Source organism: Ranitomeya imitator, chromosome 3 (genome assembly GCF_032444005.1).
Source record: "Ranitomeya imitator isolate aRanImi1 chromosome 3, aRanImi1.pri, whole genome shotgun sequence".
NCBI classification, from domain to species: domain Eukaryota; kingdom Metazoa; phylum Chordata; class Amphibia; order Anura; family Dendrobatidae; genus Ranitomeya; species Ranitomeya imitator.
This window is the reverse complement of record NC_091284.1, coordinates 273,409,024-273,430,897: the sequence shown is the minus strand read 5'-3', so window position 1 is coordinate 273,430,897 and position 21,874 is coordinate 273,409,024. Positions and strand designations below refer to the sequence as shown.

The following is a 21,874-nucleotide window of genomic DNA, read 5'->3' as shown; positions in this document are numbered from 1 at the left end:
TCCCTACCTATGGGGGTGACAAAGGGGGGGGGTAATTTATTATTTTTTTTATTTTGATCACTGAGAGAGATTATATCTCAGTGATCAAAATGCACTTTGGAACGAATCTGCCGGCCGGCAGATTCGGCGGGCGCACTGCGCATGCGCCCGCCATTTTGGAAGATGGCGGCGCCCGGGAGAAGACGGACGGGACCACGGCTGGATCGGTAAGTATGATAGGGTGGGGCGGGACCACGGGGGGGGGGATCGGAGCACGGGGGGGGGAAATCGGAGCGCGGGAGGGGTGGAACGGAGCGCGGGGGGCGTGGAACGGAGCACGGGGGGGCTGGAATGGAGCACGGGGGGGTGGAACGGAGCACGGGGGGGGGTGGATCGGAGTGCAGGGGGGGTGATTGGAGCACGGGGGGGTGATTGGAGCACGGGGGGAGCGGGCACGAGCACGGGGGGGAGCGGAGCACAGGACGGAGGGGAGCCGGAGCAGTGTACCGGCCAGATCGGGGGGGTGGGGGGGCGATCGGAGGGGTGGGGTGGGGGCACACTAGTATTTCCAGCCATGGCCGATGATATTTCAGCATCGGCCATGGCTGGATTGTAATATTTCACCCGTTATAATGGGTGAAATATTACAAATCGCTCTGATTGGCAGTTTCACTTTCAACAGCCAATCAGAGCGATCGTAGCCACGAGGGGGTGAAGCCACCCCCCCTGGGCTAAACTACCACTCCCCCTGTCCCTGCAGATCGGGTGAAATGGGAGTTAACCCTTTCACCCGATCTGCAGGGACGCGATCTTTCCATGACGCCGCATAGGCGTCATGGGTCGGAATGGCACCGACTTTCATGACGCCTACGTGGCGTCATGGGTCGGGAAGGGGTTAAAAAGAGAAAGCAAACTAATGAGAGACAAGGGTTGTAGAAAATGAGAAGAGTTCAGGACAGTACTCAGCGGTCATTATAGAAAGACAACCAGGCCGGATAGGGAAAAACAGGAGGAACTTACAGCCACAATTAGAAACTATCCCCAGCAGTCACATGCAGAACTTACACAGCAGTGTCAGCACTAAACACACACTCAGATGAGAAAAAAAGATTCATGTTAACAACTGGAGAACTGCTTTGTTAAATTGTTGTTGCAGTGATAGGCTACATTCACATGTTGCTTTTTTGACACTTTTTTGCAGACAAAACCTGACTTCGGGGGGGGGGGGGGGGGGGTAAGAGCCTCGGGAGTTTTGCTGGCTTTTCAGGATCCTAAAGTTCTGCTTTGCTTTCATCATACAAGCATGAACAATGCAAGTTGTTAGGCCACCAATGCAAGACATATGGTGAACCACAAAAGGGCACATTGGCCAGATTTAGTGGAAAAAAGATTTGTTTTAGGTCTGAAAAAATAGTGACTATTCTGAACAAAAGTTCGTGAAAAAAAAAAAATTCATAATTGCAAATGTAACAGCGGGGAGAGTTGAATTGGCGGGGAATAGTATACCTAAGGGTATGTGCACACGCTGCAGATTACTCTGAGGATTTTTATGGACTGATTTTGGTAAATCCGCAGGTAAACAGCACTGTGGATTTCCTGTGGAATTACCGCAATTTTTTTGCGGATTTTGTGCGGATTCCACCTGCGGTTTAACACCTGCGGATTCCTATTGAGGAGCAGGTGTAAACCGCTGCGGTATCCACACAAAGAATTGACATGCTACGGAATAAACAACGCTACGTTTCCGCATGTTTTTTTCCGCAGCATGTGCACTGCGGATTTTGTTTTCCATAGGTTTACATGGTACTGTAAACTCAGGGAAAACTCCTGCGAATCGACAGTGGCCAATCCTCTGTGGATCTGCAGCAAAATCCGCAACGTGTGCACATACCCTAAGACATGGGCAGTGCATTTTGTAAAGGAGGAAACTTTACTTTCACACATTGGTCAGGGCCATTGAGATGGTCAGGCATTGTTCTATGCAACACATACAGATTGGCCATTGAATTGCTCAACTAGTTCACTTTAGCTCATCCCTGCTTTCACTAAATTGCACCAACGCTTGGGTTAGGACACCAAGACATTTTGGTTTAAACTTGAGAAAAAAAAAATAAAATTGAAAAAATAAATGAGTTTCATATCCTGCTTTGTTTCACACAAAAAAAAAAAAAAAAAAAAAAAAAAAACACACACACACACACTGTGCGCATGATCTCTAAAATCTCAGACTTTGCCGCTACAGTAAAACAGCTTTTAATGTGCATTAAAAAATGCAACATGTTAACATAGCGTTAGAATATGGCCGGAGTCAGACGAGCGTATGAATCGGATGTGATATGCTAATGACCCTCGGCTCTGCTCTGCTGTGAGTGGGAGCCGAGTGTTATGCGTCTGTGCTCCGAGCCTCTCGCACAGAATGAATTTCTCCATCTTCTCCATTGCCGGGGTCAGCATGATATCCGAGTGATGTTGCCTCACTTATATAGGCTTATATGGGTGCGAGTGAGCCAAGACTCGGTGACAACCACATGATGCTGAGATTTCACTCGCACGTTGAAAACGGCTGAGCAAAAAAAATAAGATTTAAAAAAAAAAAAAAAACGCTGATGGGAGCTGCCCCATAGATGAATACTGGTGCGAATGCTATGCAATGTTTTATCGCATTCATCACCAGTGTGACCCCGGCCAATGGAGAGCCTCTGTAGAGATGGTATTGAACCATTATATAATGTTTGTGCAGTGCATACCTCTCCCTGGCTGCATGATTCTGGGTTTCTATATTCCACTTTTATCTCCCTTCCTGGGTTGATAGCGTAACATACATATTTCAAGAAGAAACATCAATCAGCATGAGCCCTTATAATATGGTGAAAATAAGAATGAGCAAAGAAATAGAAATCCATACCGACACACATTTACCTACAATATTTTCAGTACATACGGTACTTGCCTTGACATCTGCAGAATACGTGCATTTAACAGCAGGTGTATCAAAACAAGGGAAAAAGCAGCGATTTAAAACAGCCTGACCCTGTGTATACAAGTAGGGCTTCTTCTTTCCAGCAGTCTGTTCAGGTTCTAACCAACATACCTGGAAAAATAAGAAACAAATACATATTACATCAAGTAACCTGATACCATAATCATTTCACATTGGGGGGAGGGAACACATCTCCAGGTACAGATCACACAGCGCCATTTTACAACATACCCCATTTAACAACCGGAACCAACTAGCAGCGCACTCCTGCAAACTTATAGCACTGATATACGGTAACTGAAAGGTGTCCTCCCATGCATATTTTTCTTCATTAAAAGGGTGGTCCAAAGGAAAGGCACTTTTCATTCTAGATCCCCATTTGATGCTATAATCTGAAACTATTTTCTAACATACTTGCATTAACCCCTTCATGACCCAGCCTATTTTGACCTTAAAGACCTTGCCGTTTTTAGCAATTCTGACCAGTGTCCCTTTATGAGGTAATAACTCAGGAATGCTTCTGGATCCTAGCGGTTCTGAGATTGTTTTTTCGTGACATATTGGGCTTCATGTTAGTGGTAAATTTAGGTCAATAAATTCTGCGTTTGTCATAAAAACGGAAATTTGGCGAAAATTTCGCAATTTTCACATTTTGAATTTTTATTCTGTTAAACCAGAGAGTTATGTGACACAAAATAGTTAATAAATAACATTTTCCACATGTCTACTTTACATCAGCACAATTTTGGAAACAAAAAAATTTTGGAAACATTTTTTGCTAGGAAGTTATAAGGGTTAAAATTTGACCAGCGATTTCTCATTTTTACAACGAAATTTACAAAACCATTTTTTTTTAGGGACCACCTCACATTTGAAGTCAGTTTGAGGGGTCTATATGGCTGAATATACCCAAAAGTGACACCATTCTAAAAACTGCACCCCTCAAGGTACTCAAAACCACATTCAAGAAGTTTATTAACCCTTCAGGTGCTTCACAGCAGCAGAAGCAACATGGAAGGAAAAAATGAACATTTAACTTTTTAGTCACAAAAATTATCTTTTAGCAACAATTTTTTTATTTTCCCATAAAAGGAGAAACTGAACCACGAAAGTTGTTGTCCAATTTGTCCTGAGTACGCCGATACCTCATATGTGGGGGTAAACCACTGTTTGGGCGCACGGCAGGGCTTGGAAGGGAAGGACCGCCATTTGACTTTTTGAATCAAAAATTGGCTCCACTCTTTAGCGGACACCATGTCACGTTTGGAGAGCCCCCGTGTGCCTAAAAATTGGAGCTCCCCCACAAGTGACCCCATTTTGGAAACTAGACCCCCCAAGGAACTTATCTAGATGCATAGTGAGCACTTTAAACCCTCAGGTGCTTCACAAATTGATCCGTAAAAATGAAAAAGTAGTTTTTTTTTCTTCACAAAAAAATTATTTTCGCCTCAATTTTTTCATTTTCACATGGGCAATAGGATAAAATGGATCATAAAATTTGTTGGGCAATTTCTCCCGAGTACGCCGATACCTCATATGTGGGGGTAAACCACTGTTTGGGAACACGGCAGGGCTCGGAAGGGAAGGCGCGCCATTTGGCTTTTTAAATGGAAAATTAGCTCCAATCATTAGCGGACACCATGTCACGTTTGGAGAGCCCCTGTGTGCCTAAACATTGGAGATCCCCCAGAAAGGACCCCATTTTGGAAACTAGACCCCCAAAGGAACTAATCTAGATGTGTGGTGAGGACTTTGAACCCCCAAGTGCTTCACAGAAGTTTATAACGCAGAGCCATGAAAATAAAAAAATTATTTTCTCAAAAATGATCTTTTAGCCTGCAATTTTTTATTTTCCCAAGGGTAACAGGAGAAACTGGACAACAACTTTTGGGGTCAAATTTCTCCTGGGTACGCTGATACCCCATGTGTGGAGGTAAACCACTGTTTGGGCACACGTCGGGGCTCAGAAGGGAAGTAGTGACTTTTGAAATGCAGACTTTGATGGAATGGTCTGCGGGCGTCACGTTGCGTTTGCAGAGCCCCTGGTGTGCCTAAACAGTAGAAACCCCCCACAAGTGACCCCATTTTAGAAACTAGACCCCGAAAGGAACTTATCGAGATATGTGGTGAGCCCTTTGAACCCCCAAGTGCTTCACAGACGTTTACAATGCAGAGCCGTGAAAATAAAAAATCATTTTTCTTTCCTCAAAAATGATGTTTTAGCAAGCAATTTTTTATTTTCACAAGGGTAACAGGAGAAATTGGACCCCAGTAATTGTTGCGCAGTTTATCCTGAGTATGCTGGTACCCCATATGTGGGGGTAAACCACTGTTTGGGCACACGTCGGGGCTCGGACTTGAGGGAGCACCATTTGACTTTTTGAATACGAGATTGGCTGGAATCAATGGTGGCGCCATGTTGCGTTTGGAGACCCCTGATGTGCCTAAACAGTGGTAACCCCTCAATTCTACCTCCAACACTAACCCCAACACACCCCTAACCCTAATCCCAACTGTAGCCATAACCCTAATCACACCCCTAACCACAACCCTAATTCCAACCCTAACCCTAAGGCTATGTCCCCACGTTGCGGATTCGTGTGAGATTTTTCAGCATCATTTTTGAAAAATCCGCGGGTGAAAGGCACTGCGTTTTACCTGCGGATTTTCCGCGGATTTCCAGTGTTTTTTGTGCGGATTTCACCTGCGGATTCCTATTGAGGAACAGGTGTAAAACGCTGCGGAATCCGCACAAAGAATTGACATGCTGCGGAAAATACAACGCAGCGTTACCGCGCGGTATTTTCCGCACCATGGGCACAGCGGATTTGGTTTTCCATAGGTTTACATGGTACTGTAAACCTGATGGAACACTGCTGCGAATCCGCAGCGGCCAATCCGCATCGTGTGCATATGGCCTAATTCTAAAGGTATGTGCACACGCTGCGGAAAACGCTGCGGATCCGCAGCAGTTTCCCATGAGTTTACAGTTCAATGTAAACCTATAAGAAACAAAAATCGCTGTACACATGCTGCGGAAAAACTGCACGGAAACGCAGGGGTTTACATTCCGCAGCATGTCACTTCTTTGTGCGGATTCCGCAGCGGTTTTACAACTGCTCAAATAGAAAATCGCAGTTGTAAAACCGCAGTGAAATGCGCAGAAAAAACGCGGTAAATCCGCAGCGGTTTAGCACTGAGGATTTATCAAATCCGCTGCGGAAAAATCCGCAGAGGAGAAGAATACGTGTGCACATACCGAAACCCTATTCTAACATTAGTGAAAAAAAAAATTCTTTATTTTTTTATTGTCCCTACCTATGGGGGTGACAAAGGGGGGAGGGGGGGGGGGGGGGGGTGGAGTCATTTATTATTTTTTTTATTTTGATCACTGAGATATAATCTCTCTCAGTGATCAAAATGCACTTTGGAACGAATCTGCCGGCCGATTCGGCGGGCGCACTGCGCATGCGCCCGCCAGTTTGGAAGATGGCGGCGCCCAGGGAGAAGACGGACGGACACCGGCAGGATCGGTAAGTATGATGGGGTGGGGGGGAGGGAGATCGGAGCATGGGGGGTTGGATCGGAGCGCGGGAGGGGTGGAACGGAGCACGGGGGGGGGGGGGGGGTGGAACGAAGCACAGGACGGAGGGGAGCCGGAGCAGTGTACCGGACAGATCGGAGGGCTGGGGGCACATTAGTGTTTCCAGCCATGGCCGTTGATATTGCAGCATCGGCCATGGCTGGATTGTAATATTGAAAATACAGAGAGTAAAACGGCACTAGAGTAGAACGTCTCCAAGCAGTCAGGACTATTAGCGGACAGCTGTGTATACAGGCGCCACAATCAGTATGGGAACCGGTGCTCTGCATAAATGTCCAACAAGAAATCCATCAACAGCAGAGAAGAAGAAAATATGCGGCACTCACCCCGGGATAACTGTGAAGATTGTGGTCTTTATTGGAGAAAAATGCAAGTTACATCCATCAGGACATCAGGTATATACGAGGGTGCGGTATAGGAGCTCGGACGACGGCCGTTTCGCACACACAGGTGCTTCGACGGGTCCGGACCCGTCGAAGCACCTGTGTGTGCGAAACGGCTGTCGATTTTTTAGCGCACTTTTTTTTCCCCCGTGCGCGACGTCCTGCGCAGAACATTTGTGCTCTTCCTGTGTCCGCAGCGCTTTAATCAGTATCGCTGCTCATCAGACTGCGCCACAGGAATTTCTCTTTTTTTTAAGCTAGTTAGCGTAGCGGACTTCGCAGTCTAAGCGACGTCCGTTTTTTTTTGTTTTTTTTTAATTAGTTAGTACAGCGTACTTTTAGACATAGCAAGGTTGCATAGCCGGCATCACATCATTAGTGACGACCAATGTTGTTTTAGAAAAAAAAAAAAAAAAAAAAGTAGTTTTATAAGTAGGGAGGTAGCTTTTTTCTTGCATAAAAAGTGCATTAGGGGAGTGTACGTCACATTGACAACATCCATTTTTCTTTTGTAAAAAAGAATTTGCGTCGTAAATTTATAGGGAGGGCATTAGTGTAGTGAACGTCTATTTTATACAAACTTTTTTTTTTTTTTTTATTTTTTTTTTTTACATCTGATCTTTCTTTCCATTTTTTCTTCTACATTTTATCTTTTTTTCCCCCTCTGTTTTGTTATAATAAAGAGTACCCTATACACAAGCACCACACATTACACGTGTAAAAGCACCACTTAAATACACATCCGAGGTTTGGAAAAATTAAAAAAATGGCCCATTCGTCAACAAGGCGATATTCACCAGAGGAGGCTTACACCATCCTTGCATCCAACACGGATTCAGCCAGTGAGGAAGATCCCACATTCCTCTATTCCTCCTCCTCATCCGGTGAGGAAGGACCCCCAACAAGGCACCCTAGGACCCAGGCAACTCCTGCAGAAATCGATCCTGTATGGATTACACCCCCTGAAAATGTTCAGCCCGTCATTCCGGATTTCAGCAGCAGCTCAGGAATCCAGTTTGATACCACTGGCCTCACTGAAATGGACTTCTTCAAATTCTTTTTCAGTGATGAAATAATAAATCTTATGGTGGCCCAGACAAACTTGTATGCCCAACAATTTTTCACCCAAAATCCAACGTCGTCATACTCCAGATGGACCCCCGTAAATGCAGCAGAGATGACATTTTGGAGAATTGTGCTGCATATGGGCATAATTAAACAAAAAAAAACAGAGCTTTGGCAATACTGGAGTACTGATATTCACTACAGTACATCGGCATTCCGCATGGCCATGACAAGGACACAATTTGAAGGGATCCAAAGATTTTTGCATTATAGTGATAATGCAGTGTCCTTCCCAAGACGATCCTAACTTTGATCGTCTATATAAAATTCGGCCAGTGGTTGAACACTTCAGCAGAAAATTTGTTGAGGCGTACACACCCCAGAGGGACATCGCTATTGATGAATCTCTCGTTCACTTCAAAGGGAAGCTAAAATTCCGACAATACCTGCCCAGTAAGAGGTCCAGGTACAGAATAAAACTGTACAATCTGTAATAGAGTATCTCAGGGTACACCCACAGATTTAGGGTCTACGAGGGGGAAGGACACCCAAGCTTCCCCCCCATTGGGAAGGGGTGCCTTCAGGGGAGGTTGAGTGGGAAAATTGTGTGATAATTGCTGCACCCACTGCTGGGTAAGGGTTATCACCTCTACATTGATAACTTTTACACCAGCGTCCCACTCTTCAAGGCCCTCTCTGCCAGAGGTACAGCTGCATGCGGCACCATGCGAAAAAAAATAAAATAAAAATAAATAAATCAGCGAGGCCTCCCTAAGTCGCTAATTGGGCAAACGCTGAGAAAAAGGGAAAGTAGAGCCCAATGCAGCAACAAAATGCTGGTGGTCAAGTATAAAGACAAAAGGGATATCCTTATCCTGACCACCATACACCATGACAACAGCACCCTTGTCACTGTTCGTGGGACCACAGCACAAGTCAGAAAGCCAGATTGTATCTTGGAATACAATTGGTTCATGGGGGGTGTGGATCATTCAGATCACGTAGTATGTTGCCCAGCCACATAGTATACTGCGCAGCCACGTAGTATATTGCCCAGTGACGTAGTATACAGCACAGAGCCATGTAGTATATTGCACTGCGAAGTAGTATACAACACAGAGCCATGTAGTATATTGCACAGCGAAGTATTATATAGCACAGAGCCATGTAGTATATTGGCCAGTCACGTAGTATATTGCCCAGCTACGTAGTATATTGCCCAGCCAGGTTTGTCACAGGTTAAAAAATAAACATATACTCACCTTTCCGAGGGTCCCTTGTAGTCCACGGCAGCTTCCGATCCCAGGGTTGGTATGAGCGCAGGACCTGTGATGACGTCACGGTCATATGACCGTGACATCATGGCATGTCCTGCTCCCATACCATCTTTGCCACCTGAACCTGCAACAGAAGATGGCGGCCGGCGCGAGCGTCAACAGAGGGCGAGTATAGCAGGTTTTTTTTTTTTTATTATTATTACTTTTAACATTACAATTTTTACTATTGATGCCACATAGGCAGCGTCAATAGTAAAAAGTTGGGGACACACAGGGTTAATAGCGGCGGTAACGGAGTGCGTTACCGCCGGCATTAACGCTGTGTTAGCGGTGACCGGAGGGGAGTATGCGGGCGACAGGCACTGACTGGGGAGTAAGGAGCAGCCATTTTCTTCCGGACTGTGCCCGTCGCGGATTGGTCGCGGCAGCCATGACAGGCAGCTGGCAAGACCAATCAGCAAATGAATAACCGTGACAGAAGGACAGACAGACGGGAGTGACCCTTAGACAATTATATATAAGATACTATGAAACTATGCCTCTAGATAAATTCCTTTAGGAGGTGTAGTTTCCAAAATGGGGTCAATTGTGGAGGATTTCCAGTGTTTAGGCACATCAGCGGCTCTGTAAATGCAACATGACGCCTGAAGACAATTCCATGCAATCCAAAATGTCACTCCTTCCATTCTAAGACCTGCCGTGTACACAAACAGTGGTTTTCCCCCACATATAGGGTATCGGCATACTCAGGAGAAAATGTGCAACAACTTTGTGGTCTATTTTCTTTTGTTACCTTTGTGAAAATTTAAAAAAAAAAAAATTGGTGCTAAAAGATCATTTTTGTGGCAAAAAAAATTTATTTATTTTTTTTCAATGCTCTACGTTATAAACTACTGTGAAGAGCCCGAGGGTTCAAACTGCTCACCACATAGCTACATAAGTTCGTTAAAGGGTCTAGTTTCCAAAATGGGGTCACTTGTGGGGGTTTTCCAATGTTTAGGCATATCAGGAGCTCTTCAAATGCGACATGGTGTCCGCTCAATTCCAGCCAATTTTGCGTTCAAAAAGTCAAAAGGTGCTCCTTCCCTTCCGAGCTCTGTCGTGCGCCCAAACAGTGGTTTACCCCACATACGGGACATAGGCGTACTCAGGAGAAATTGCTCAACAATTTTAGTGGACCATTTTCTCCTCTTACCCTTGTGAAAATAAACTAATTGTTGCCAAAAGATCATTTTTGTGACATAAAAGTTAAAATGTTCATTTTTTCCTTCCACATTGCTTCAGCTCCTGTGAAGTACCTGAAGGGTTAATAAACTTCTTGAATGTGGTTTTGATTACCTTGAGGGGTGCACTTTTTGGAATGGTGTCACTTTTGGCTATTTTCTGTCCTATAGACCCCTCAAAGTGACTTCAAGTGTGAGGTGGTCCATAAAAAAAATGGTTTCGTAATTTTATTTAAAAAAAAAAAAAAATGCTGGGCAACTTTTAATCCTTATAATTTCCTGACAAAAAATATTTTGGTTCCAAAACTGCTGATGCATACACTGTGTTCCAAATTATTATGCAAATGATATTTTTCTCGGATTTTCCTAAATGGTGGGTGCAAATGGCAGTCAGTCTAATAAAAGTCATCACCCGTTAGATTATACATCGAATTTTATTGAAGAAACCTCCCAACAGTATAATCTCCAAAATGAATAAAAACTCAAAATGCACTGTTCCAAATTATTAGGCAGAGTAGAATTTCTAAACATTTGATATGTTTTAAAGAACTGAAAATGCTCATTTGTGGAATTTGCAGCATTAGGAGGTCACATTCACTGAACAAAAAAGCTATTTAACTCCAAAACCTCCTAACAGGCCAAGTTACATGTTAACATAGGAACCTTTCTTTGATATCACCGTCACAATTCTTGCATCCATTGAACTTGTGAGTTTTTGGAGAGTTTCTACTTGTATTTCTTTGCATGAAGTCAGAATAGCCTCCCAAAGCTGCTGTTTTGATGTGAACTGCCTCCCACCCTCATAGATCTTTTGCTTGATGATACTCCAAAGGTTCTCTGTACGGTTGAGGTCAGGTGAAGATGGTGGCCACACCATGAGTTTATCTCCTTTTATGCCCATAGCAGCCAATGACTCAGAGGTATTCTTTGCAGCATGAGATGGTGCATTGTCATGCATGAAGATGATTTTGCTCCTGAAAGCACATTTCTGCTTTTTAGACCATGGAAGAAAGTTGTCAGTCAGAAACTCTAAATACTTTGCAGAGGTCATTTTCACACCTTCAGGAACATTAAAGCATCCTACAGCTGTTTCCCCGTAATTCTGGCCCAAAATGTGACTCCTCCACCTCCTTGCTGACATCGCAGCCTTGTTGGGACATGGTGGCCATCCACTACTCCATCCATCTGGACCATCCAGGGTTGCTTGACACTCATAAGTTAACAAGACTATTTGGAAATTAGTGTTCATGTATGTCTGGGCCCACTTTAACCATTTCTGCTTGTGAACACTGTTTAAGGGTGGCTGAATATTAGGTTTATGCACCACAGCAAGCCTTTGAAGGATCCTACACCTTGAGGTTCGAGAGGCCTGGATGTCTTCCTGGAGCAGAACAATATTGTATCATACAATTAGGTTCTGTAGAAGGACGTAGATCTGGGGATTTATTATGATGGAATATAGGCTGAACTGGATGGACAAATGTCTTTTTTCGGCCTTACTAACTATGTTACTATGTATGTTACTATGACTCCAGAGGCACCAGCAGCTTCAAATAACTGTTTGCTGCTTTGTAATAGTATTTTGGCAGCTGCTCTCTTAATCCCATGAATTTGTCTGGCAGAAACCTTCCTCATTATGCCTTTATCTGCATGAACTCTGTCTGTGCTCTGTTTTAGTCACAAACCTCTTCACAGTATGATGACCACTCTTAAGTTTTTGTGGAATATCTAATGTTTTCATACCTTGTTCAAGGCATTGCACAATTTAATGCTTTTCAGCAGCAGAGAGATCCTTTTTAGTTCCCATATTACTTGAAACCTATGGCCTACTTAATAATGTGGAACATAATTTTTAAGTAGTTTTCCTTTAATTAGAATCACCTGGAAAACTAATTATCACATGTGTTTAACATTGATTTCAGTGATCCATTGAGCCCTGAGACAATACCATCCATGAGTTTATTTGAAAACCAAAACAATTAAATCTTTGTGTACTTAAATCCAATTTGCATAATAATTTGGAACAGTGTAGTACACATGTGGGAAATGTTATTTATTAACTAATTTTTGTGACATATCCCTCTGATTTAAGGACATAAAAAAAAAAAAAAAAAATCAAACTTCAAAAATTGCAAAATTTTCAGAATTTGCACCAAATTTACGTTTGCTTTTTTTCACAATTACATGTAAGTCATATCGAAGAAATTTTACCAGTATCATATGGTACAAGAAAACAATCTCAGAATCACCTGGATCCGTTGAAGCGTTCCAGAGTTATGGCCTCAAAGTGACGGTGGTCAAAATTGAAAAAAATGGCCTGGCCAGGAAGTTGAAGACAGGCTTCGGGGTCAAGCGGTTAAAATAACACTTACCGTATATACTCGAGTATAAGCCGAGATTTTCAGCCCACTTTTTTGGGCTGAAAGTCTCCCTCTCGGCTTATACTCGAGTAATACCCAGGGGTCGGCAGTGGAGGGGGGGCTGTCTAATTATACTCGCCTACTCCTGGCGCAGTCCCTGCTTCTTCCAGCGCTGCAGCTTCTTCCTGTAGTGAGCGGTCACATGGTACCGCTCATTACAGTATTGAATATGCGGCTCCACCTCTATGCCTGAGAGGTGAGTATGTATTTTTTTTTTTTAAATCGTAGCAACAGCATATGGGGCAAATATCTGTATGGAGCATCTTATGTGGCCATGTGCAACATGATATGGGGGCAAATATCTGTATGGGGCATCTGTATGGGGCCATGTGCAGCATGATATGGGGGGCAAATATCTCTATGGAGTATCTTATGGGGTCATAATCAACAATTGTGGAGCATTATACGGGGCAAATATCTGTATGGAGCATCTTATGCGGCCATGTGCAGCATTATACGGGGCAAATGTATGTATGGAGCATCTTATGTGGCCATGTGCAACATTATATGCGGCAGTTATCTGTATGGAGCATCTTATGGGGCCATAATCCACATTTGTGGAGCATTATACGGGGCATAGTTTAATATGGAACATCTTATGGAGCCCATCATAAACTTTATGGAGCATTATATGGGGCTCCTGATTCAATATGGATATTCAAAAACACTTAACCTACTGATGTCTCAATTAATTTTACCTTTATTGGTATCCATTTTTATTTTTGAAATTTACCAGTAGCTGTTGCATTTTCCACCTTAGGCTTATACTTGAGTCATTAAGTTTTCCCAGATTTTTGTGGCAAAATTAGGGGGGGGAGGGGGGGGGTCGGCTTATACTCGAGTATATACAGTATACTCATCTGTGGTGCAGATGCTGGCACTGTCTCTCCCAACAATCATGTAACAGTGTGTTGTCACAAACCCCGCTGCCAATCACCGGCTACTTCAATCTGTGCCTGAATCATTAGGAGGTGTGTGCCACTTACTGTATTCAGCAAATCTCACAGGTGCGGTGTGTCTCCACAACAGTTGATGACATTTTTTGTTCTGATGAAGAGACCTTTGTTAAATCGGGCTCCATATTTTTATACCACTGTGTGCGGGAGAGATCAGTCACAAAACCTCATTCTCAGAGTGCTCCTGGTGGAAAACTGCGTAGAGAAACCGTGGAGTACAAAGTAGCACTAAGGTAAGGTGCTAGTACGTCCGCCATCTGGAAACATCTGCCTGTAGTACGACATTCTGCTCTCCATGGAATATAGATTTATGGAAGGGAAAAGTTTGGCCATACACATTACATGGCTATCGGCAGAAGAGCGTTTTGGCTGATCGTTCAACCAAAAGCCATCACTTCCACATACAAGAACGCTCACTTGGCCAGCTGCTTATCTCTGGGAGAACAATGCGACCGACAGTCCAAAATCAGATAAATTCAATTGACATTTCTCTCAACCACCAAACAGCCGGCACCCCCATACACAAACCGCCGGCCGAAGCAGTCAATGTCGTTGTTCACACATCAGTATCTGCACGCCAGAACCAAGAGCGGGTGAAAAACGCAAAAATGGTCGTGTTTCTATTATACTTTTCCTCTGATTGTAAGCCAACACAAGAAATGGAACAATTATGTAAAACACTGACGTGAATGTGGCCTGAACGGGCTCTGGAGGTAACCATGTGGTTCTGATAGCGTAATCTTAAGTAGCAAGATAATAACTAAAGACATGTTTATTTGTACCCTCCAACTGCTCGTCAATGATCTACAGCCACATTGTAAAGACAAATAAATAACAGAACCAACTCACTGAAGAGTCAAATCAGCAAAAGAGACTCACAGTATATGGTGCAAGGAGAGGGCAAAGGTTAGATGCGAGCCCTTCACGGTGCAAGAAAAGGGCACACGTTGGGTGCAGACCCCACTGTGGGGCTACAGCAGCGGGCACACGTTGGGTGCAGACCCCACTGTGGGGCTACAGCAGCGGGCACACGTTGGGTGCAGACCCCACTGTGGGGCTACAGCAGCGGGCACACGTTGGGTGCAGACCCCACTGTGGGGCTACAGCAGCGGGCACACGTTGGGTGCAGACCCCACTGTGGGGCTACAGCAGCGGGCACACGTTGGGTGCAGACCCCACTGTGGGGCTACAGCAGCGGGCACACGTTGGGTGCAGACCCCACTGTGGGGCTACAGCAGCGGGCACACGTTGGGTGCAGACCCCACTGTGGGGCTACAGCAGCGGGCACACGTTGGGTGCAGACCCCACTGTGGGGCTACAGCAGCGGGCACACGTTGGGTGCAGACCCCACTGTGGGGCTACAGCAGCGGGCACACGTTGGGTGCAGACCCCACTGTGGGGCTACAGCAGCGGGCACACGTTGGGTGCAGACCCCACTGTGGGGCTACAGCAGCGGGCACACGTTGGGTGCAGACCCCACTGTGGGGCTACAGCAGCGGGCACACGTTGGGTGCAGACCCCACTGTGGGGCTACAGCAGCGGGCACACGTTGGGTGCAGACCCCACTGTGGGGCTACAGCAGCGGGCACACGTTGGGTGCAGACCCCACTGTGGGGCTACAGCAGCGGGCACACGTTGGGTGCAGACCCCACTGTGGGGCTACAGCAGCGGGCACACGTTGGGTGCAGACCCCACTGTGGGGCTACAGCAGCGGGCACACGTTGGGTGCAGACCCCACTGTGGGGCTACAGCAGCGGGCACACGTTGGGTGCAGACCCCACTGTGGGGCTACAGCAGCGGGCACACGTTGGGTGCAGACCCCACTGTGGGGCTACAGCAGCGGGCACACGTTGGGTGCAGACCCCACTGTGGGGCTACAGCAGCGGGCACACGTTGGGTGCAGACCCCACTGTGGGGCTACAGCAGCGGGCACACGTTGGGTGCAGACCCCACTGTGGGGCTACAGCAGCGGGCACACGTTGGGTGCAGACCCCACTGTGGGGCTACAGCAGCGGGCACACGTTGGGTGCAGACCCCACTGTGGGGCTACAGCAGCGGGCACACGTTGGGTGCAGACCCCACTGTGGGGCTACAGCAGCGGGCACACGTTGGGTGCAGACCCCACTGTGGGGCTACAGCAGCGGGCACACGTTGGGTGCAGACCCCACTGTGGGGCTACAGCAGCGGGCACACGTTGGGTGCAGACCCCACTGTGGGGCTACAGCAGCGGGCACACGTTGGGTGCAGACCCCACTGTGGGGCTACAGCAGCGGGCACACGTTGGGTGCAGACCCCACTGTGGGGCTACAGCAGCGGGCACACGTTGGGTGCAGACCCCACTGTGGGGCTACAGCAGCGGGCACACGTTGGGTGCAGACCCCACTGTGGGGCTACAGCAGCGGGCACACGTTGGGTGCAGACCCCACTGTGGGGCTACAGCAGCGGGCACACGTTGGGTGCAGACCCCACTGTGGGGCTACAGCAGCGGGCACACGTTGGGTGCAGACCCCACTGTGGGGCTACAGCAGCGGGCACACGTTGGGTGCAGACCCCACTGTGGGGCTACAGCAGCGGGCACACGTTGGGTGCAGACCCCACTGTGGGGCTACAGCAGCGGGCACACGTTGGGTGCAGACCCCACTGTGGGGCTACAGCAGCGGGCACACGTTGGGTGCAGACCCCACTGTGGGGCTACAGCAGCGGGCACACGTTGGGTGCAGACCCCACTGTGGGGCTACAGCAGCGGGCACACGTTGGGTGCAGACCCCACTGTGGGGCTACAGCAGCGGGCACACGTTGGGTGCAGACCCCACTGTGGGGCTACAGCAGCGGGCACACGTTGGGTGCAGACCCCACTGTGGGGCTACAGCAGCGGGCACACGTTGGGTGCAGACCCCACTGTGGGGCTACAGCAGCGGGCACACGTTGGGTGCAGACCCCACTGTGGGGCTACAGCAGCGGGCACACGTTGGGTGCAGACCCCACTGTGGGGCTACAGCAGCGGGCACACGTTGGGTGCAGACCCCACTGTGGGGCTACAGCAGCGGGCACACGTTGGGTGCAGACCCCACTGTGGGGCTACAGCAGCGGGCACACGTTGGGTGCAGACCCCACTGTGGGGCTACAGCAGCGGGCACACGTTGGGTGCAGACCCCACTGTGGGGCTACAGCAGCGGGCACACGTTGGGTGCAGACCCCACTGTGGGGCTACAGCAGCGGGCACACGTTGGGTGCAGACCCCACTGTGGGGCTACAGCAGCGGGCACACGTTGGGTGCAGACCCCACTGTGGGGCTACAGCAGCGGGCACACGTTGGGTGCAGACCCCACTGTGGGGCTACAGCAGCGGGCACACGTTGGGTGCAGACCCCACTGTGGGGCTACAGCAGCGGGCACACGTTGGGTGCAGACCCCACTGTGGGGCTACAGCAGCGGGCACACGTTGGGTGCAGACCCCACTGTGGGGCTACAGCAGCGGGCACACGTTGGGTGCAGACCCCACTGTGGGGCTACAGCAGCGGGCACACGTTGGGTGCAGACCCCACTGTGGGGCTACAGCAGCGGGCACACGTTGGGTGCAGACCCCACTGTGGGGCTACAGCAGCGGGCACACGTTGGGTGCAGACCCCACTGTGGGGCTACAGCAGCGGGCACACGTTGGGTGCAGACCCCACTGTGGGGCTACAGCAGCGGGCACACGTTGGGTGCAGACCCCACTGTGGGGCTACAGCAGCGGGCACACGTTGGGTGCAGACCCCACTGTGGGGCTACAGCAGCGGGCACACGTTGGGTGCAGACCCCACTGTGGGGCTACAGCAGCGGGCACACGTTGGGTGCAGACCCCACTGTGGGGCTACAGCAGCGGGCACACGTTGGGTGCAGACCCCACTGTGGGGCTACAGCAGCGGGCACACGTTGGGTGCAGACCCCACTGTGGGGCTACAGCAGCGGGCACACGTTGGGTGCAGACCCCACTGTGGGGCTACAGCAGCGGGCACACGTTGGGTGCAGACCCCACTGTGGGGCTACAGCAGCGGGCACACGTTGGGTGCAGACCCCACTGTGGGGCTACAGCAGCGGGCACACGTTGGGTGCAGACCCCACTGTGGGGCTACAGCAGCGGGCACACGTTGGGTGCAGACCCCACTGTGGGGCTACAGCAGCGGGCACACGTTGGGTGCAGACCCCACTGTGGGGCTACAGCAGCGGGCACACGTTGGGTGCAGACCCCACTGTGGGGCTACAGCAGCGGGCACACGTTGGGTGCAGACCCCACTGTGGGGCTACAGCAGCGGGCACACGTTGGGTGCAGACCCCACTGTGGGGCTACAGCAGCGGGCACACGTTGGGTGCAGACCCCACTGTGGGGCTACAGCAGCGGGCACACGTTGGGTGCAGACCCCACTGTGGGGCTACAGCAGCGGGCACACGTTGGGTGCAGACCCCACTGTGGGGCTACAGCAGCGGGCACACGTTGGGTGCAGACCCCACTGTGGGGCTACAGCAGCGGGCACACGTTGGGTGCAGACCCCACTGTGGGGCTACAGCAGCGGGCACACGTTGGGTGCAGACCCCACTGTGGGGCTACAGCAGCGGGCACACGTTGGGTGCAGACCCCACTGTGGGGCTACAGCAGCGGGCACACGTTAGGTGCAGACCCCACTGTGGGGCTACAGCAGCGGGCACACGTTAGGTGCAGACCCCACTGTGGGGCTACAGCAGCGGGCACACGTTAGGTGCAGACCCCACTGTGGGGCTACAGCAGCGGGCACACGTTAGGTGCAGACCCCACTGTGGGGCTACAGCAGCGGGCACACGTTAGGTGCAGACCCCACTGTGGGGCTACAGCAGCGGGCACACGTTAGGTGCAGACCCCACTGTGGGGCTACAGCAGCGGGCACACGTTAGGTGCAGACCCCACTGTGGGGCTACAGCAGCGGGCACACGTTAGGTGCAGACCCCACTGTGGGGCTACAGCAGCGGGCACACGTTAGGTGCAGACCCCACTGTGGGGCTACAGCAGCGGGCACACGTTAGGTGCAGACCCCACTGTGGGGCTACAGCAGCGGGCACACGTTAGGTGCAGACCCCACTGTGGGGCTACAGCAGCGGGCACACGTTAGGTGCAGACCCCACTGTGGGGCAAGCAGCGGGCACACGTTAGGTGCAGACCCCACTGTGGGGCAAGCAGCGGGCACACGTTAGGTGCAGACCCCACTGTGGGGCAAGCAGCGGGCACACGTTAGGTGCAGACCCCACTGTGGGGCAAGCAGCGGGCACACGTTAGGTGCAGACCCCACTGTGGGGCAAGCAGCGGGCACACGTTAGGTGCAGACCCCACTGTGGGGCAAGCAGCGGGCACACGTTAGGTGCAGACCCCACTGTGGGGCAAGCAGCGGGCACACGTTAGGTGCAGACCCCACTGTGGGGCAAGCAGCGGGCACACGTTAGGTGCAGACCCCACTGTGGGGCAAGCAGCGGGCACACGTTAGGTGCAGACCCCACTGTGGGGCAAGCAGCGGGCACACGTTAGGTGCAGACCCCACTGTGGGGCAAGCAGCGGGCACACGTTAGGTGCAGACCCCACTGTGGGGCAAGCAGCGGGCACACGTTAGGTGCAGACCCCACTGTGGGGCAAGCAGCGGGCACACGTTAGGTGCAGACCCCACTGTGGGGCAAGCAGCGGGCACACGTTAGGTGCAGACCCCACTGTGGGGCAAGCAGCGGGCACACGTTAGGTGCAGACCCCACTGTGGGGCAAGCAGCGGGCACACGTTAGGTGCAGACCCCACATGGGGCAAGCAGCGGGCACACGTTAGGTGCAGACCCCACATGGGGCAAGCAGCGGGCACACGTTAGGTGCAGACCCCACATGGGGCAAGCAGCGGGCACACGTTAGGTGCAGACCCCACATGGGGCAAGCAGCGGGCACACGTTAGGTGCAGACCCCACATGGGGCAAGCAGCGGGCACACGTTAGGTGCAGACCCCACATGGGGCAAGCAGCGGGCACACGTTAGGTGCAGACCCCACATGGGGCAAGCAGCGGGCACACGTTAGGTGCAGACCCCACATGGGGCAAGCAGCGGGCACACGTTAGGTGCAGACCCCACATGGGGCAAGCAGCGGGCACACGTTAGGTGCAGACCCCACATGGGGCAAGCAGCGGGCACACGTTAGGTGCAGACCCCACATGGGGCAAGCAGCGGGCACACGTTAGGTGCAGACCCCACATGGGGCAAGCAGCGGGCACACGTTAGGTGCAGACCCCACATGGGGCAAGCAGCGGGCACACGTTAGGTGCAGACCCCACATGGGGCAAGCAGCGGGCACACGTTAGGTGCAGACCCCACATGGGGCAAGCAGCGGGCACACGTTAGGTGCAGACCCCACATGGGGCAAGCAGCGGGCACACGTTAGGTGCAGACCCCACATGGGGCAAGCAGCGGGCACACGTTAGGTGCAGACCCCACATGGGGCAAGCAGCGGGCACACGTTAGGTGCAGACCCCACATGGGGCAAGCAGCGGGCACACGTTAGGTGCAGACCCCACATGGGGCAAGCAGCGGGCACAGGTTAGGTGCAGACCCCACATGGGGCAAGCAGCGGGCACACGTTAGGTGCAGACCCCACATGGGGCAAGCAGCGGGCACACGTTAGGTGCAGACCCCACATGGGGCAAGCAGCGGGCACAGGTTAGGTGCAGACCCCACATGGGGCAAGCAGCGGGCACAGGTTAGGTGCAGACCCCACATGGGGCAAGCAGCGGGCACAGGTTAGGTGCAGACCCCAGTGTGGGGCTACAGCAGCGGGCACAGGTTAGGTGCAGACCCTACATGGGGCAAGCAGCGGGCACAGGTTAGGTGCAGAACCTACATGGGGCATGCAGCGGGCACAGGTTAGGTGCAGACCCTACATGGGGCAAGCAGCGGGCACAGGTTAGGTGCAGACCCTACATGGGGCAAGCAGCGGGCACACGTTAGGTGCAGACCCTACATGGGGCAAGCAGCGGGCACAGGTTAGGTGCAGACCCTACATGGGGCAAGCAGCGGGCACAGGTTAGGTGCAGACCCTACATGGGGCAAGCAGCGGGCACACGTTAGGTGCAGACCCCAGTGTGGGGCTACAGCAGCGGGCACAGGTTAGGTGCAGACCCTACATGGGGCAAGCAGCGGGCACAGGTTAGGTGCAGACCCTACATGGGGCAAGCAGCGGGCACAGGTTAGGTGCAGACCCTACATGGGGCAAGCAGCGGGCACAGGTTAGGTGCAGACCCTACATGGGGCAAGCAGCGGGCACAGGTTAGGTGCAGACCCTACATGGGGCAAGCAGCGGGCACAGGTTAGGTGCAGACCCTACATGGGGCAAGCAGCGGGCACAGGTTAGGTGCAGACCCTACATGGGGCAAGCAGCGGGCACAGGTTAGGTGCAGGCCCCAGTGTGGGGCTACAGCAGCACAATACACACGGCGCAGCACAGCAGGTCTCACCCCAGGGTTGTCCCCGACCTCATACTCCACACCGACCACAAGGTGCGCTCCGGCGCTGCCAGCCTCGGGCAGTCTGATGACCAGGGCGCTGCCATAGCTGGTGAAGGGCTTCTCCTCCCAGGTCAGCTCCTTCCGCTGCCCGGCTGCCGCCTCCAGCCACACGCGCAGGACTTGCAGGCTGGGGAAGGAGTCCAGCCGCAGCTCAGTGGCCTCAGTGAGCACTCGCAGCTCCAGCCTCTCACAGCCCCGCAGCTTCTTGGCCTCCATGTCCACCTGCAAGTCCAGGTGAAAGTGCTCCAGCTGGAACTCGCGGTAACTGGAAGCGGTCGCCACATCTCCCACCAGCAGCGCTGCCATCCTGCCTCCCGGGGAATAGGAAGTGCAGCTCCGCGCTTTGTGCTTATGGCTTCCGCTGGAGACGCGCTCTGCAGCCTCCTGGGTCCTAACGCTGCCCTCCGCCTTCAGTGGGGTCATTAGCGGACGCTGCCCTCAGCGCATGT

At 51.0% G+C, this 21,874-nt stretch overlaps 1 protein-coding gene across 1 annotated transcript in view; it reads right to left on the bottom strand.

The window, feature by feature from the left end:
• Positions 1-21,874, bottom strand: part of RNPEP (arginyl aminopeptidase) — an 82,227-nt gene extending 60,353 nt beyond the window's left edge. Inside the window, exons 1-2 of the mRNA XM_069756472.1 lie at positions 21,375-21,874; positions 2,930-3,070 (exon numbers count right to left, since the gene is read on the bottom strand). Coding sequence (XP_069612573.1) covers positions 2,930-3,070; positions 21,375-21,848 — 615 coding nt within the window. The 5' untranslated portion in view covers positions 21,849-21,874. The remainder of the gene's footprint in view (positions 1-2,929; positions 3,071-21,374) is intronic.